Source organism: Strongylocentrotus purpuratus, unplaced genomic scaffold (genome assembly GCF_000002235.5).
Source record: "Strongylocentrotus purpuratus isolate Spur 01 unplaced genomic scaffold, Spur_5.0 spur5_contig_29, whole genome shotgun sequence".
Taxonomy (NCBI): Eukaryota; Metazoa; Echinodermata; class Echinoidea; order Camarodonta; family Strongylocentrotidae; genus Strongylocentrotus; species Strongylocentrotus purpuratus.
Window position 1 is genome coordinate 116,484 of NW_022144941.1, and position 16,536 is coordinate 133,019.

General features: G+C 34.5%; 1 protein-coding gene across 1 annotated transcript; it reads right to left on the reverse strand.

The window, feature by feature from the left end:
- Positions 1-4,239: 4,239 nt before the first annotated feature.
- LOC105438448 lies at positions 4,240-13,522 on the reverse strand. The gene is made up of 5 exons (XM_011666258.2): positions 12,993-13,522; positions 11,879-12,016; positions 11,351-11,554; positions 6,129-6,181; positions 4,240-4,453 (listed from the first exon to the last, which is right to left on the reverse strand). The coding sequence occupies exons 1-5, from the start codon at positions 13,254-13,256 to the stop codon at positions 4,306-4,308; spliced, it is 807 nt and encodes a 268-aa protein (XP_011664560.2). The 5' UTR covers positions 13,257-13,522; the 3' UTR covers positions 4,240-4,305.
- Positions 13,523-16,536: the final 3,014 nt, after the last annotated feature.

The window sequence follows — 16,536 nt, forward strand, 5'->3', positions numbered from 1 at the left end:
ACTTATCAAAGGTCTTTTCAGTCTTCCGTTATGAAAATGTGCTTATAACCCCATCACGATTGGCTTTTTTCCTCTATAGAAGATGTTATTTTTCGCACTGCGACCTCACAGATCTTTAAAAATGTTCTCGCTCGCTTCGCTCGCTCGTCAATGCATAGTCAGACATCATACCCAACTGTACAATATGATGCTTAAGCGATATCTTGTATGATGTATGAAGAGAAACAAATAATGAAATCCTCCCTGATTATGTAATCACAATGTAGGGGTATATACCAATTAATGTCAAAAAAATTGTATATTTTCGCTTTGAGATTTCCCAATGTAGGTGCCCTTTTTTTTCCAGAAAGTGCCCTTTTTTGTTGGTGCCCCCCCCCCCCCACTTTGGAAATCGCTCGGCCGCCCCTGGGCACGGTCGAATTAGCCGTAACTCAGTTTAGATATAGTCCTTATTAGTCATAATCAGCTCTAATGACATCATTGTTGCGTATTTAGTGCGTCGAAGTATATCTCTGCAATCAAGCAAAAATTTGAGCTTGTTTAGTAATAGTTACCGGTAACAGTTATCATTTAAATAACAATCCTCTATCGAACAGCCTACCTAAGGGGCGCTGTGCCACTTTTAATCATGGTCATCATTATCACTAATATCGTCATCGTATTTATGAACATTATTGTTTTTGATTATTGCTAACACTGTTATGATCAGTATTTAAGAGCCCATTTGTGCTAGCAATATTAAAGGCATTGTTCTCAATTGCATCTCTCTTCTCTCTTGTTCTGTCCCTCTTTTTTTTTTTTTTGGGGGGGGGGGGTCTGTCTCTACATCTATCTATCTCTATGCTCTTTCACCCCCTCTCTCTCTTGCCTCCCTCCCTCTCTCTTATTCTCTTGCTCTGTCTCCCTCTGCCCTACATAATTTAAACCGTGACAAGTTTTTTTAATGTTTTTTTCTACTGTAACTTATTACTAAATTTATAAATCCACTGTTTTTAAACGATACAATGTAAACCAAGTATTGTTATGTTCAGACTTTTTATTATATTTGAATAAAACAGAAATAATGGTTATATCACTTTGTTAAAAAAAAATACACAAATGAATACCGGTAGATTACAATCAACATATACACTATTACAGTTACAATTGTCAATATATTCATAACCTTATTACGATCGTATTTACATGCATTGAGATTTCACAAGATTAAAGCCCCTCTAAAGTGTTGGGAGTTCAAATTTGCCATTATTTTATGGCAAAGTTTCTCTTAAAATTGTTCAGTGATGTAAAACATGATGTCATTTAACACATTATGTAACAAACTCATATTGTTTCATAATTTTTTTTTTTTTACAAAATCAATAATAAATCTATAACAAAATTGTACAGATGCAAGTTTATACAAATGCATTAATGTTATTTTTATAAAAATAAAAAAATCAATTCAAAGCAGTTGACCACTAAAAAAAAAAAAAGGCATGCAAAAGATGTGCGATTTCTTACACAATTGTTACCTAATCTGCAGTTGCAATTGCAATTAGATATATAAAATTTAAGTTTAATAAATGGTCCCGCAAAAAATATTTCTTTTTCTTGTATCATTGAAATAAATTTGAACTACAAGTATCACTTTGTTCAGTATAAAATAAACATCCCTCAATCAATTCGAGATATTATATTTTAATTTTAATTTTTTACACTGTTTCTTAATTTCAATATACCCTGTATAAAGAAATATTTCAACAATTAAATGATTATTAACCATAATAATCATAACAAACCAATAATAAAGTGATACAATGCATGATTTTATAAGTTAATATATGTCTCATTTTAAGGCCAAAAAAGAAAAGGTTAGATTCCACAATTTTAAGTGGTTGAAAAGACGCCTCAAAAAGACGAAAAACATTGCAAGTCAAAATTGTAATTACCACATTTTTTTACATTAAAAAAAAATGTGACCCAACCCGCTGCCGTTTGAATCATTTCCAACGCAGTCTCTGGAGACCCGACGCCTTTGGCGGCGAAGCTCCCTGGAGTTAATGTTATGTACGTTATTACCCCTCCGCCCCCCCCCCCCCCCCTGTAAAAAAAAAAAAAAATGCAGTCAGTTTCAATAGTGTAGTCTAAAAACTTTTTTTCTCCATAATTGAATATAAAAACACTGCTAACATTTAAATTTCACAGTTCGGACATACGTGACATATTATCAAAATTGCAATTTCAACTTTGAATTGTAAATTTCGACATAATAATATCTGATCAAAAAACAAAAGGCACATTGCCTATAGCCCATCGGGCAGGCTATAACATACCAAAGTTTGGTATAAAATAGAGCAAGAATAAGCGAGATACTGTTCAAAGAACAATGTCATGTACTGTACATTCATGATGTAAACGAAATTCACCTTCTATAAGCATTGCACGTAAATTAAGAAACTTCTGACATGTCGCCTTTAGTCGCAATTTTCACTATGATGTCTTCATCAAAATGACAAAAAGTGGATATTGACCACGTAGAAAATTATCTTGGCTACAACATATCAAAAATTGGTTGAAAAACAATCAATATTTACAGAGATACAGTAATTACAAACAACTATACAGTGCGTCCCAGAAAAAACGAAACCGAGAATCATTGACGTTTTATCACAACTTAATCACAATTATAATGAATAAATGACATATATTTGTAAAGCTTAGCAACTCATATAATGCATATTTCACGCATGAGTGATTAAAATCAATTTGAAAAAAGAGAACAAAAAGTCATTTGCCGCACGGTATCTAAATTTGAAAGAGAAAATCAGCTTTTGCCCTTTCATATGACACCTCAATCATGAAAAATAGGCAAGGAATAATTTTTTTGCTTAAAGTGATGCTTAAATTAAAATAATTTGATTAAACAAATTCGTTTTCACTGGCTGCCTGCTGTAACAACCCCCCCCCCCACCCCCCTCAAAAAAAAAAAAAAAAATGCAGTCAGTTTCAATAGTGTAGTCTAAAAACTTTTTTTTTCTCCATAGTTGAATATAAAAACACTGCTAACATTTAAATTTCACAGTTCGGACATACGTGACATATTATCAAAATTGCAATTTCAACTTTGAATTGTAAATTTCGACATAATAATATCTGATCAAAAAACAAAAGGCACATTGCCTATAGCCCATCGGGCAGGCTACAACATACCAAAGTTTGGTATAAAATAGCGCAAGAATAAGCGAGATACTGTTCAAAGAACAATGTCATGTACTGTACATTCATGATGTAAACGAAATTCACCTTCTATAAGCATTGCACGTAAATTAAGAAACTTCTGACATGTCGCCTTTAGTCGCAATTTTCACTATGATGTCTTCATCAAAATGATAAAAAGTGGATATTGACCATGTAAAAAATTATCTTGGCTACAACATATCAAAAATTGGTTGAAAAACAATCAATATTTACAGAGATACAGTAATTACAAACGACTATACAGTGCGTCCCAGAAAAAACGAAACCGACAATCATTGACGTTTTATCATAACTTTAATCACAATTATAATGAATAAATGACATATATTTGTAAAGCTTAGCAACTCATATAATGCATATTTCACGCATGAGTGATTAAAATCAATTTGAAAAAAGAGAACAAAAAGTCATTTGCCGCACGGTATCTAAATTTGAAAGAGAAAATCAGCTTTTGCCCTTTCATATGACACCTCAATCATGAAAAATAAGCAAGGAATAATTTTTTTGCTTAAAGTGATGCTTAAATTAAAATAATTTGATTAAACAAATTCGTTTTCACTGGCTGCCTGCTGTAACAAACAAAATTGACAAAAGACTTACTCCGTTTTGTTGACAATCAGACATGGGCGAAAGACTTCCTGCATGGCTGGTTGTCAACGAAACGGAGCTTGTCTTTTGTCAATTCTGCTTGTTGCTACAACAGGCAGCCAGTGAAAACTGACTTCTTAAATCAAATTTTAAAACTTTAAACAAAACTTTGCTCTTTTTTCCTGATTGAGGTGTCACATAAAAGGGCAAAAACTGAACTTTCTAAAAATATTTTCTCTTTTGAAATTTAGATACCATACGCCAAATGACCTTTTGGTTCCCTCTCTTCAAATTGATTTTAATCACTCATGCGTAAAATATGCATCATATGAGTTGCATCAAATAAAAGAGGCTCTAAGCTTTACAAATATGTCATTTATTAGTTATAATTGTGATTAAGTTATGATAAACATCAATAATTTTTCGGATTCTTTTTTTTGTGGGACGCACTATATAACGAAATATAAAAAAAACATATTACAACTTTTCTATCTCAACAGCAATCCCATCTGTCCCAATTTTATACCTTATTGGAAATCCAAGGAGGGAGGATACGAGATTTTCGTCCATGCCGTCTGCGATCTTGATGCAATTTCCATTTTTCATCATGATACGCATGGGTACGCTGTATAAAAAGAAAATGAAAATACAATTAACATATATTTAAAAACCTAATAAGGGCCATTTATACACATATTTCACAACTCAATGTCTTTATAAAGCCTTGATATATATATATAAAAATGGGACTTTAGTTAGAAAATGGGGCCCTACAGTTTGTCTAAATTTAGAGCCTGGAATTTCAACATGTGCATGAATTCAAAATAATTACTAAGCCTACACGAAACTACATTGTTAAGATGAGAGATAGTAGTGCTAAGGTAGTGACTTCAATACTAGATGTACAATTAAAAATAATATGAAAATTTGAGTGAAAACGGAAACGGATAGTGATTCTTGACAATTTGATATATTTTGATGCCTTTGTGGATGTATTATAAGCACTAGAAAATTTAGCCCCTAAAACACTAATGCTTACAAAAAAAATTGAATATAAAAATTTACCGGTGCTCCTGGTAAATTGATAAATTTCAATTAGCGTCTATGCCCGAAACATGGTAGATGCGACCATGAAAACCTCAAAATATGTAGTTGTGATATATAATTTCCAACCAGGATTAGCTAAAATCGGTTGATTTTAGTCAAGAAACATTGTTTTATAGCTTAATGAATATCTTGACCTCGAGAGAGAGCTATACAACATCAAAAGTTTATTATTTACAATTTCATAACTTTAGACTCGATTTCAACCGCAACAACGATTAACTGAATATTGTAAGATCGCATATGCTTCCAATATGTTAATTTGAACCAAATTCATGACCCCATATTAAAACTTTGTATTACCTTTAATATAATTATTTCAAGTTGTTAACATTATATAGGAAAAAGGACACTATGGCGGCCATTAAAACAAAAGAATACAACAGATCACAAAAGCAGAATTTGAAAAACACAATATCATTTTCTCCACCCAGGCGCGTAAGCAGGGGGGGTTTGAGGGTCGACCCCCTCCCCCCCCCCCTCAATATTTTGTATGTGTGCGATTTTGAGGAAAACCCTCCCCTCAAATTTGTTTTAATAAAAAAATATTAAAAAGGTGATCTTACCACCCCCCCCCCCCCCCCCCCTCCCTAACTAAACAAAATATCAGTCGGCCAAATTTTCAAATTTCTTGGACCCCTCAAAAATGTGCTCTTAATTTATTTCACTTAACCCAAACCGAGTCATATTTCAAGCCAAGATATGCATCTTTCATTTTATATACCTTTAATTTCTTAATTATAATAAAGTTGATGTCGAAATTGAACAAAAGTGTTACAATTGTCCTCGGTCTCCCCTACTAAATTTGATGCTTTTCATCACAAAATGCACAATTACCCCTAAAATTAACGCTACGATTATACCGGGTTCTATTGTAATCCAACTACATGTACATGTACCAGTTATAACAACAAAAATCTAAATATAAAAACATTTACGCACATCAAAAAACAAACAAAACGGCAATGATCATTCTAAAAGCTAGGAACGGATTCGGCATTTACGCAATTCTTCTTAATTATACACAATTGCCGGAGCTACATGTAAGAGAGTATACAAAAATCTAAACCAATTTAGTCTCACTATGCAAATGGAAAAAAAAAAGACTTTTTACACCTACACCTGTACACATGTGTACATGCACTACAATAAAAACATAAAATACACATAACAAATAACCACCAAAAAGTACAAACCTTGTTTTTCTCACGCCAATCACCTCTCCCTCTACCCATTTTTCTTTCACCATCTACATAAATGCAAAAATAAAACAAAAAAAGACAAAGAAATATCAATACAAACATATTGTGACAAAACAGTAGTACACATAACATATTTCATTCAAAGTACCAAAGAGTTTTAAGAGATGGGAGTCATATCTAATTCATTCCCTTTGAACCATCTTCGATGCCGCCAAAAAAAAATATGTCGGGCATGTACTTAACTGATGATTCCTGCCTATCTGTAAACTAAAGGGTTACTTTTAAAAATTGACAGTTTGACTAGATTACAAAAAAAAAAATTATGAGTAAAATGATGTCTTAAAATGAGAAATAAAAGTAAATTAAATATGACACTCTCACAAGCTACTGGGCTTTGAATTTGAAAAGATGCCACGTCGAACAAAATTGTTAAAACCTAGAAAAAAATTAAATAATATTATTACAACAAAAAAATGTAATCATAATGGTGTGAATCACTCGATAAATAAGAACGGACGCCACTTTCTATTCGATAACGGTTTTATTCAATCTGCACTCAAAGAGAAAATGCAGATAGAAAATCCGGTGTTAACATTGACATATTTACAGTAGTATTAAAAAAATACTTATTCATAGAGTTACACACAAGATATTTCATTGAATGGTTCAATGTATTTCTTGCCAAAAATCCAATCAATATTAACTCTATGATGTTCACAACACAAGCACGTGCTCCAAGTCTGTTCATGTATCACCTTAATCCAATGTGCTAAAAGCATGTGCTTTGTTCATGTATCACCTTAATCCAATAACTTGTCACATACACCTATCAAAGTGACTTTCACAACTGACCTAAATAACAATGCGCAAAAACAAATTTGATTTTTTTTTTTTTGTGCATTCAATCTACATGTACCTTGCTAAATAACTGTTGCTGTTTTTCAACTCAGCCAAAATGATAATTTATCAAACTTGTAAATCTCCTATTTTTTTATACAACTCAAAAAATGACCAAATTATTCTGGCGCTAGTGTTGTTAGGTATTCATTTTTTTTAGCACTTTAATATCCATTCTTAGCAAAGAAATTTTAACCCAATAGTTTACTTATTTTAATCATAATCATTTATTGCATTTTCCACCTCAATTTGGATCACATTTGACATCAAGAAACCTCCGTTTAGAGCTTTGATGTCACCGTCGTCGCTCAGTACCAATCATCTCTATGCTATAGTCCTGCACCTCAAACTGAAGCTATCAGTCCAAAATTATGCAGACTTCTCGTATGGTGGTATCGTGCATGTTATGATACCACCATACAAGGTTTGAGGTGCAGGACTAGCATAGAGACGGTACTGGGTAGGCCTGTGGATCGGGGGCCGATCTTGAGCCGATCAGGAATGATCAGATAATAATTTCCGATTGCCGATCAATAAAAATGATCCAAAAAACATTGGCAGAATTTTTTTTTTTTTTTTTTTAATGACAAAAATTTTCAAGTTTTTGGCTATCAAAGGCTTTTACAAAATTCATAGCTGGGATTATTTTGTCATGTGAAGTTGTTGTAGACCATGTTTGTTATATCTAGTGACTTTTCATGACTTTGAAATTACAATATTGGTCTAAGAGAAGAGGCAAAACATGCGGGCCGCCATCTTGGATTATAATGCATGCCTACTTTATGAAAATTGAAAATTTTCGTCATTAAAAAAAATAAAAAATAAACAAAAAATCAGCTGATTTTTGGTGTCGATCTTCAAGTCCGATACCGATCAAAGGTACGAGGGTGTCGCTCCGATCTTCCGATCCGATCAGAGCCCCAACTTACACGATTAGGCCAAATAAAAAAAACATGTTTAACATCCTTTTTTTTTTTATTATTTCAAAATGGCCGCTCAAAATAGCCGCTCGGTACATTTTCCCTGACAGTCTGACTATTTTTCAAGATGGCCGCCAACATTTTTTTTTTTTTTTAAATTTAAATCAGAAATTGATCTATTTTAGCAGTGTTTTTCATGTTTTTTTCTTTAAAAAAAAAAATAAAAAATAAAAAAAATAGGAGGCGGCCCCCCCAAAAAAGCGGGAGGGGAAGCTAAACATGCATATTTTGTTACATGGCCTTAGTACTGAGCGACGACGTCGACATCGAAGCCCTAAACGGAGGTTTCCCGATGTCGGATGTGATCCAAATTCAGGTGAAAAATGCAATAGGTCTATACGATTATGATTGAAATTAATAAAAAATTGTGCTAAAATTCATTTGCTAAAAAATTAAAATGGATATTAAACTGCTAAAAAAAATAGATACGAAACTACACTAGCGCCATTATTCTTTAAAAATTTGCATACATTTTATGCGCACTCATTAAGTGTTTTCTGCTATGGACTTGAATTCTATACAAATAAATAGCATGGCATTCTATTATTTGCCAAGACTAGACCTAGAATCTAAATGTTTTAATTTATACACTTGCATATAAACCTCTAGATCTAGATAGTCTATAGAGTCTATTTAAAATTGCTTTTTATTTATACATACACGTTTACTTTCTCCAAATAAACCAATTTCTCTCTCATATGAGCAACCAAAATTCAATAGACAATGCATGCAGTATTTTTACAAACCAAATAATATATCAGGTCCTTAAGACACTTCATTTTGTGAATGACCCTAATAACAGTGACCTACTTTTTGCAAGCCTGATTTCATTAGATGGTGAAATCAACTCTTACTTGAATCTTGGATTCTTTTCCTCCTTAATACTTCCTCATGCTACTCTCAAAACCAATCTTGGTTTTCTTGATTTTTAAGTAAATAAACTATGGTCTAATCAAATACCTCACTCCATTTACACTCACTTCTACATATATCTACAATACTTTGTGTCTCTGCGTTAAATTCAATTTCCACTAAATTTACGCGTTTTAAAAAAAATAAACAACTAACATTTGACCGATAGACGCGTTAAACTTAAAGATAAACTTGAGTTCTAGATCCTAGTGGGTAAAAAAAGAAAATGAATTCTCACAGAATCTAACGAAACTTACACTGAATGTTCAAGATTACAAATAAATGTCATGTGCCAAACAATTTTGGAAGAAAATGTATACTGGCTGAGTAATGAGCATAGAAAGATTAAAAAAATCAGGGTAGTACTTTGTACCCAAAATCGTTTGGCAAATTTCAATTTGTAATCTGAATATTCAGTTTAAGTTTCATTTGATTCTGTGAGAATTGATTTTCTTTTTTAAAACCAAAAGTCAAGTAGATCTAGATCTAGACCTATATCTTTAATATATTAATTAAACAGGCATCGTAAAAGGGCTTGTATTGAAGGAGGAACACATTGGAACATCGATAATATATATAGGGGTCCTACTAGATCTAGTACTACTAGCCCCGACCATGCCGACACCATGTGTGTTGTCCCATATACATCTTTCTGTGTAAGTGATTGTTACTTTACCAAGACTCTGCCAAATTTATGATGAGTTTGATGACTCCAAAACCTTGCATTACACACCATTACTTACATGCTATATGATCAACTTTTCTGATCCATTCCACACCTTTTCTTTCACAATGCAATCGCATTACCAGAACTCAGTTTATCTTTAAATCTCAACAGCGCGCACACTGACCTCTTTGAAGCTGAGTGTATGTGTACACAAACGTACCAAATTAATCCGACACATAGTCTCATAGACACAAAATCTTGCACAGTTTATATCTCAACATTGAATTAATCTACACATTTTTATCCTTTACTAAACAAGTATTGAGTATTTCATGATATAAACTTACTCTATGGGCGGCGTTAAACTCAACGTAAAAAGACAAATTCGGAGACTTTTTGTCCCACTCGCACTGATTTTCTCTCGAAAAAACGTTCTGTCTACTAACTCATGTTACGGTGTCTTCAAGTTTCAAACATTTAACAAAAAATCTTTAAAAAATGATTAAAGAAACTATTGTTTCAAAATGTGCTTTAAATAATTGTTTACAACTCATTTTTAAACCAATGAACATTAAAGGAAAATCTAACCCAAATAGAGTACTAATCTAATACAAAGCACAAAAGCAAACTGATGAAAGTTGAATATAAAAAAGTTATGAATTTTTAAAAGTAGTAATCACTATACCTATGAGCACTTCAAATTGGCTGAACCAGTAATGCCAATGTGATATAGTGTCGGCTACTTTTCCATCTGTTCCAACATATAAATGACTAAATTTGTATTTTTTTCGAAAATTCATTGCTCAGGAGGGTTTTTTTTTTTAAAGGACCTATAAATACTATGCTATCTATAATTTTGAGTAGTGTTCCAAGGGAAAACAAACATACGAAAAAAACAAAAATTAATGGTATTTTTGTACACGACAAATGAGAGACTGATCCACGTCCTACGTCACAATCCACTGACCGAACTACCAATTTGAGATTTGCATAGACTGAGTAATCTCATATTTCAAACATTCATAACTTCCTTACTATTGGTCGATTCATTTCAAACTTTTGCCATTTTGTTTGTGTTATTTCAGTTCTGCTTTTATACACATAAACTTATTACAAGGGTTGGATTAATTGCCCTTCAGTTTAAAACACAAACAAAATCAATGACTAATCATGAAAAGTTCAAAACAAACCTACAAAATCACAACTAAAGTGGCATCTGATTTAACGATGCGATCATTCAATTTCGAGCAAAGTTGAATAATCACCGAGATCATTTTGTGTCTACGTGTCGGATTAATTTGGTACGTGTGTAGACATATCAAACTGTGCAACTCAACATAAAAACAAAAAAAACATTCAAAAAGCTATCTAGTTCATTCAATTTGATTGTATAAACATGCAATTCATGATTTTCCCACATCAGCGTGCAAAAAGCGCGTTCAAATTAAAAAAGCAAGTAAATTCATTCAAATTAGCGCCTGCATTGCCATAATAAACATTAATGTATTCAAATTCACAAATAGACAAATTAAACGTCTATCCAGCTGGCGCAAAATTGGTCATTAAATTAAATGGATTTTTCTCTGAATTAAATAAAATTCAAAAGAAATGATAAAACGAAATTGAAAGCTCAAAAAATGAAAATGAACCATGAGAGCAGAGAGTTGACAAATATCATTGAAACTTAAACGCCTATGTATGAACTCGAAATGCAACTCTGATAAAATTGGGCGGGAAAACCTATAGTAAAACAAAATTACCTCAATTTTCGTGGACACCGACCCCTGCAGACCATTGGCGTCTCTAATGACGGCCGTCACCAGGACAGACAGTCCTTCTGCTACATCCTGAGAAGCGCTCTCGCCCCATAGGGTTATTGGTATCGATTGAGTATCGTCATCACCCAGCTGTCTCAACGTTATTACCCGCCTTTTGTAACTTCCACTCTCCACAAGTTGGCCTACCTGCAAAACACCATAAACAAGTACATCACGTATTTAATTCGAAAAATACAAAAACATTTGAAAATAACAATAGTGTGTTTTTGTATAGCACTCATGTCCGTCACACTTGGCACTTCTGGTTTTCCCCAGTATAATGTATAATGCATTACACTATACACTCAAATCGTAATATGATATCATTTATAATGTTTATATAAATAAATATCTTTTTTAATGTTTCATAAAATCCTCACAATTTGAAAAAACTTCTTTTACGATTCAAAATCACTAAGTTAAACAAAAAATCGTCACAATTGTTACATTTTACAACAGCAAAATACATACCTCGATCACATCACCTTCAACTGTCATTCTTCTTTTTGGGGCGCTCCCCCGAGCCTCAGAGACAGAAACACTTTTCGGCCTGATAAAGCTGTCCACTGCTTCCTTGTTTACGTCGAAATCGACGACTTCAGAAAACACCTAAAAATACAATTTATATCAATAAAATACAATTTATAACTATTTAAAGATTGTGATACATAGCCACTTCTCTACAACAATACCACTATAAACCATTTTTTTAAAGGCCCCAAGTATAAACATATTTACCTTAATATAAATACCATCCTTCATAATGAAACTGCAAATTAATAAAGCCATACTTTCAACAAAAAACAACAAAAAATCAACAAATATTTAAGCTACTAAATCATATTGATAATTTATACTACCGTTTAACCATTACAGATTTAAAATTAAATATAAATTATTTTTAGCCAAAAATTGATTAGGCTAAATGGAATGGATATAGTTTTACCATACCTCTAATGGTTATCGAAGACAAAATATTACTTTTTTCAAATAATTTTGTTAATGATATTATTGCTTTATTTAGTCAAGCAAATGTATCTAGTACAGGCCTATTAAAAGCCCTTCAATGAATAAAACAAATTATAATTCACAATTTAGTCAACCATTGATTAGGCAAAAAAAAAAAAAAAAACATGTTTAGCGTCCTGTTTTTTCAAAAAATAGAAAGGAGGCCCTTTTTTTTTTTTTTTTTTTTCTTTTCAAAATGACCGCTCGGTACATTTTCCCTAACAGTCGGGCTACTTTTCAAGATGGCCGCCGACATTTTTTTTTTTTTTTTTTTTTTTTTTTTTTAATCAGAAATAGATCAATTTTAGCAGTATTTTTCATGTTTTTTTCTTTATTTTTTTTGATTAAAAAAATAAAAATAAATAAATAAAAAAAAAAAACATGAAAAAAAAAAAAAAGTTTCAAAAAAAATAAAATAGGAGGCGGCCCCCAAAAAGGAAACGGGCGGGGACGCTAAACATGTATATATTTTTTTAATGGCCTTAGGCTAAATAAATGATCATATATTGTCAAGTGGACGCTTACTCAACACAAAAATCCATACATAGACACCAAAAAGTTCCAAACTTTCACTTACCGTCGCATTTGCTAGCAAACGGAGACTGGGGCCTCCCTTACCCACCACGTGCGTTATGATGATTTTGTCACCGGCCTTCAATTTGACGAGGTCCACAGCCGCTTCGCTCGTTACCTCATTAACAAAACACCCCTTAATTACACCTTCTCTACCACTTTCGATGACATTTCCAAAAAGGTATTGGCGACCACTCGGCGCCTTCACTTTTCTCAGTTCAAAACCTTCTACAATCATCAATTCAACTGAGGAGTGTTTAGTCGACATCTTGTTATCCTTAATGTCCTTGCTATCAAAATGTCACACATATGCATTTGTCAGACCCCTTATATACCCATGTCAAAGGTACGTAACATCTTTTACAATAGGCTTTCCCTACCTAGCAACACTAACCCATGCGCAGATAGTATTTACAAAATGGCTTGTTGTAATAGGCCATTTCGTAATGTAACCAAATTTAATGCATAAGTCTTTGTAAAGTTCCTCAATACAAACTGCTAAGTAGGCTTGACCTACCTAGCAACACTAGCACATGCGCAGATAATATTTACAAAATGGCTCGTTGTGATAGGTCATTTTCGTAATGTAACCACATTTAATGCATACGTCTTAATTTGTGAAGTGCCTCAACACAAACTATTTCATTCACCTGGTAACAATATTATTTGTCTGTGGTACGATTGTAAAACAGGCAAATGTTATTTGCATCGTTAATGAATGCTACTTATGTTGGGTCCGGCCCAGGAGCCCCGATGGAATGTAATTTGCAAAGGCAGCTCGAACAGGTGTGCGAACTAATTCTGCGACGGATACCAAGGCGTGGCATCATTATTAGTGCGTAATTCAATCATTCTAGCCTGAACTTTCAACGAGACAACTTTTATTTACAATAAAAGTGCGTTAGTTACATTAGTTGTTGCCATGTTGGACAAACTGCTCAGTAGGCTTGACCTACCTAGCAACACTAGCCCATGCGCAGATAGTATTTACAAAATGGCTTGTTGTAATTGGCCATTTTCGTAATGTAACCAAGTTTAATGCATAAGTCTTTAATTTGTAAAGTTCCTCAATACTAACTGCTAATAGGCTTGACCTACCTAGCAATACTAGCCCATGCGCAGATAGTATTTACAAAATGGCTTGTTGTAATTGGCCATTTTCGTAATGTAACCAAATTTAATACATAAGTCTTTGTAAAGTTCCTCAATACAAACTGCAAAGTAGGCTTGACCTACCTAGCAACACTAGCCCATGCGCAGATAGTATTTACGAAATGGCTTGTTGTAATAAGCCATTTTCGTAATGTAACCAAATTTAATGCATACGTCTTAATTTGTAAAGTGCCTCAATACAAACTATTTCATTCACCTGGTAAAAATATTATTTGTCTGCGGTACGATTGTAAAGCAGGCAAATGTTATTTGTATTGCTAAAGAATGCTACTTATGTTGGATCCGGGGCCGCGTGCCCCGATGAAATGTAATCTACATTTAGGCAGCTCGTACAGGTGTGCGAGCTAATTCTGCTACGGATACCAAAGCGTGGCATCAATTAGTGTGTAATTCAATCATTCTAGCCTGAACTTTCAACGAGACAATTTTTATTTACAAAAAAAAAGTGCGTTATAGTTACATTAGTTGTTGCCAGGTATAGGCGCGGATCCAGGATTTCTTAGGGGGGGGGGGGGAGGCCCAAATTTAAAATCATGCGAGCCAAATATTGGTACGTAATGGTGACCAACAGTGACGTAATGCGAGGGGGGGGGTCGGTGCAGGGGGGGGGGGGGGGGAGTTTCACCCTCCCAAGCTTTGACGTTTCATTATATTATTAGAGAAAAAAGACGATTCGTTGTACTGTTCTCGAAAATAATTCTCGTCTGAATCTAGTTTTTCCCCTCCCGCGCTAAGCGCGGAAAATTTTACGGTTTATTAAATTATTAGAGAAAGAAGACGATTCGTTGTACTGTTCTCGAAAATAATTCTCGTCTGAATCTAGTTTTTCCCCTCCCGCGCTAAGCGCGGAAAATTTTACGGTTTATTAAATTATTAGAGAAAGAAGACGATTCGTTGTAGAGTTCTCGACTCTTAATCCTCGTCTAAATTCAGTTTCCCCCCTCCCGCGCAAAGCGCGAAAGCTATTACGATTCATTAAACTATTAGATACAGAAGACGATTCGTTGTACTGTTCTCGACTCTTAATCCTTGTCTAAATTCACCCCCCCCCCCCTCCTGCGCGAACCGTAGAAGCTTTGACGTTTTATTAAACTATTAAAGAAAGAAGACGATTCGTTGTACCGTTCTCGACCCTTTATCCTCGTCTGATTTTAGTTTCCCCCCCCCCTCCCGCGCAAAGCACGGAAGCTTTTATGTTTCATTAAATCATTAGAAAAGAAAATGATTCGTTGTACAGTTCTCGACTCTTAATCCTTGTCTAAAATCAGTCCCCCCCCCCCCCCCCATCCCCTCCTGTGCGAAGCGCGGAAGCTTCTACGTTTCATTAAATCATTAGAGAAAGAAGACGATTCGTTGTAGAGTTCTCGACTCTTAATCCTCGTCTGAATTCAGGTTCCCCCCTCCCGCGCAAAGCGCGGAAGCTTTTAATCTTCATTTAATCATTAGCCTAATGATTAAATGAAGATTAAATTCGTTCTACCGTTCTCGAAAATAATCCTCATCGGAATTTAGTTCCCCCTTCATCCCGCGCAAAGCGCAGAAGCTTTTACGTTCCATTAAATCATTAAAGATTCGTATTACCGTTCTCGCCTCTGAATCCTCGTCTGTATTCAGCACCCCCCCCCCTCCCCTCCTGCGCTTTGACGTTTTATTATTAGAGAAAAAAAACGATGCGTTGTACCGTTCTCTATACTCTTAATCCTTGTCTGAATTTCAAAGATGTTCTTTGTCTGCTCCTTTTTCTTCCTACGTCGTCTTCCGATTTGGGGGGGGGGGAACCGCCCCACCCCCCCCCCCCCCCCCTTGCTACGCGCCTGCGGTCAGATAAACACATCTTGATACCTTGTCCGACCCCGCAAGCTCAGGGGTTAAGGCAATAAATTACGGTCAGATAAGCATTCAGGGGCCCGCCTTAGGGCTCCTGGTGGGGTCGAGGCGGCAGAGCCGGCCCCGGAAGCGAATTTTTTTTCCGTACTCGAGAGGGCAAATACCCCATGTGCGCATGCGCGTGGACTTGTGATTTCTCTGCTACTTCCCATACGAAATGTACATGTATTCGCATCTACTGTGCACGATTCGCGTTCTACGAGTAAACGATGGCATAGTAGTCTTCAAACACAGACTCTGATTTGCCAGTTTGACAAAACAATTACGCATATATCGTGCGTAGCAATAGTACTAGTATTCAAGTCTGAGTAGTTGTATGATTCAGACATTTTAGTGCTTACAGAAATGCATCCCAAATTGAATAGCATGGTATAGTAGTCTGCAAGCACAGACGCTAATCGGACAGTTTGACAACATAGTGTCTTGAGTAGTGCTTTATATTCAAATATGTGTAGTTTTATGATTCAGACCCTACTGGTGCGTGTATT

What these genes read in the sequence shown, in the direction of transcription:
- LOC105438448 (XM_011666258.2), bottom strand. Translation starts at nt 13,256, where the DNA reads ATGTCGACTAAACACTCCTCAGTTGAATTGATGATTGTAGAAGGTTTT. An exon ending in TTGAAGGTGATGTGATCGAG is followed by an intron (nt 11,555 to 11,878) that starts GTATGTATTTTG and finishes GGTGTTTTGCAG; the next exon opens with GTAGGCCAACTTGTGGAGAG. An exon ending in ATTGGCGTGAGAAAAACAAG is followed by an intron (nt 4,454 to 6,128) that starts GTTTGTACTTTT and finishes CTTTTTATACAG; the next exon opens with CGTACCCATGCGTATCATGA.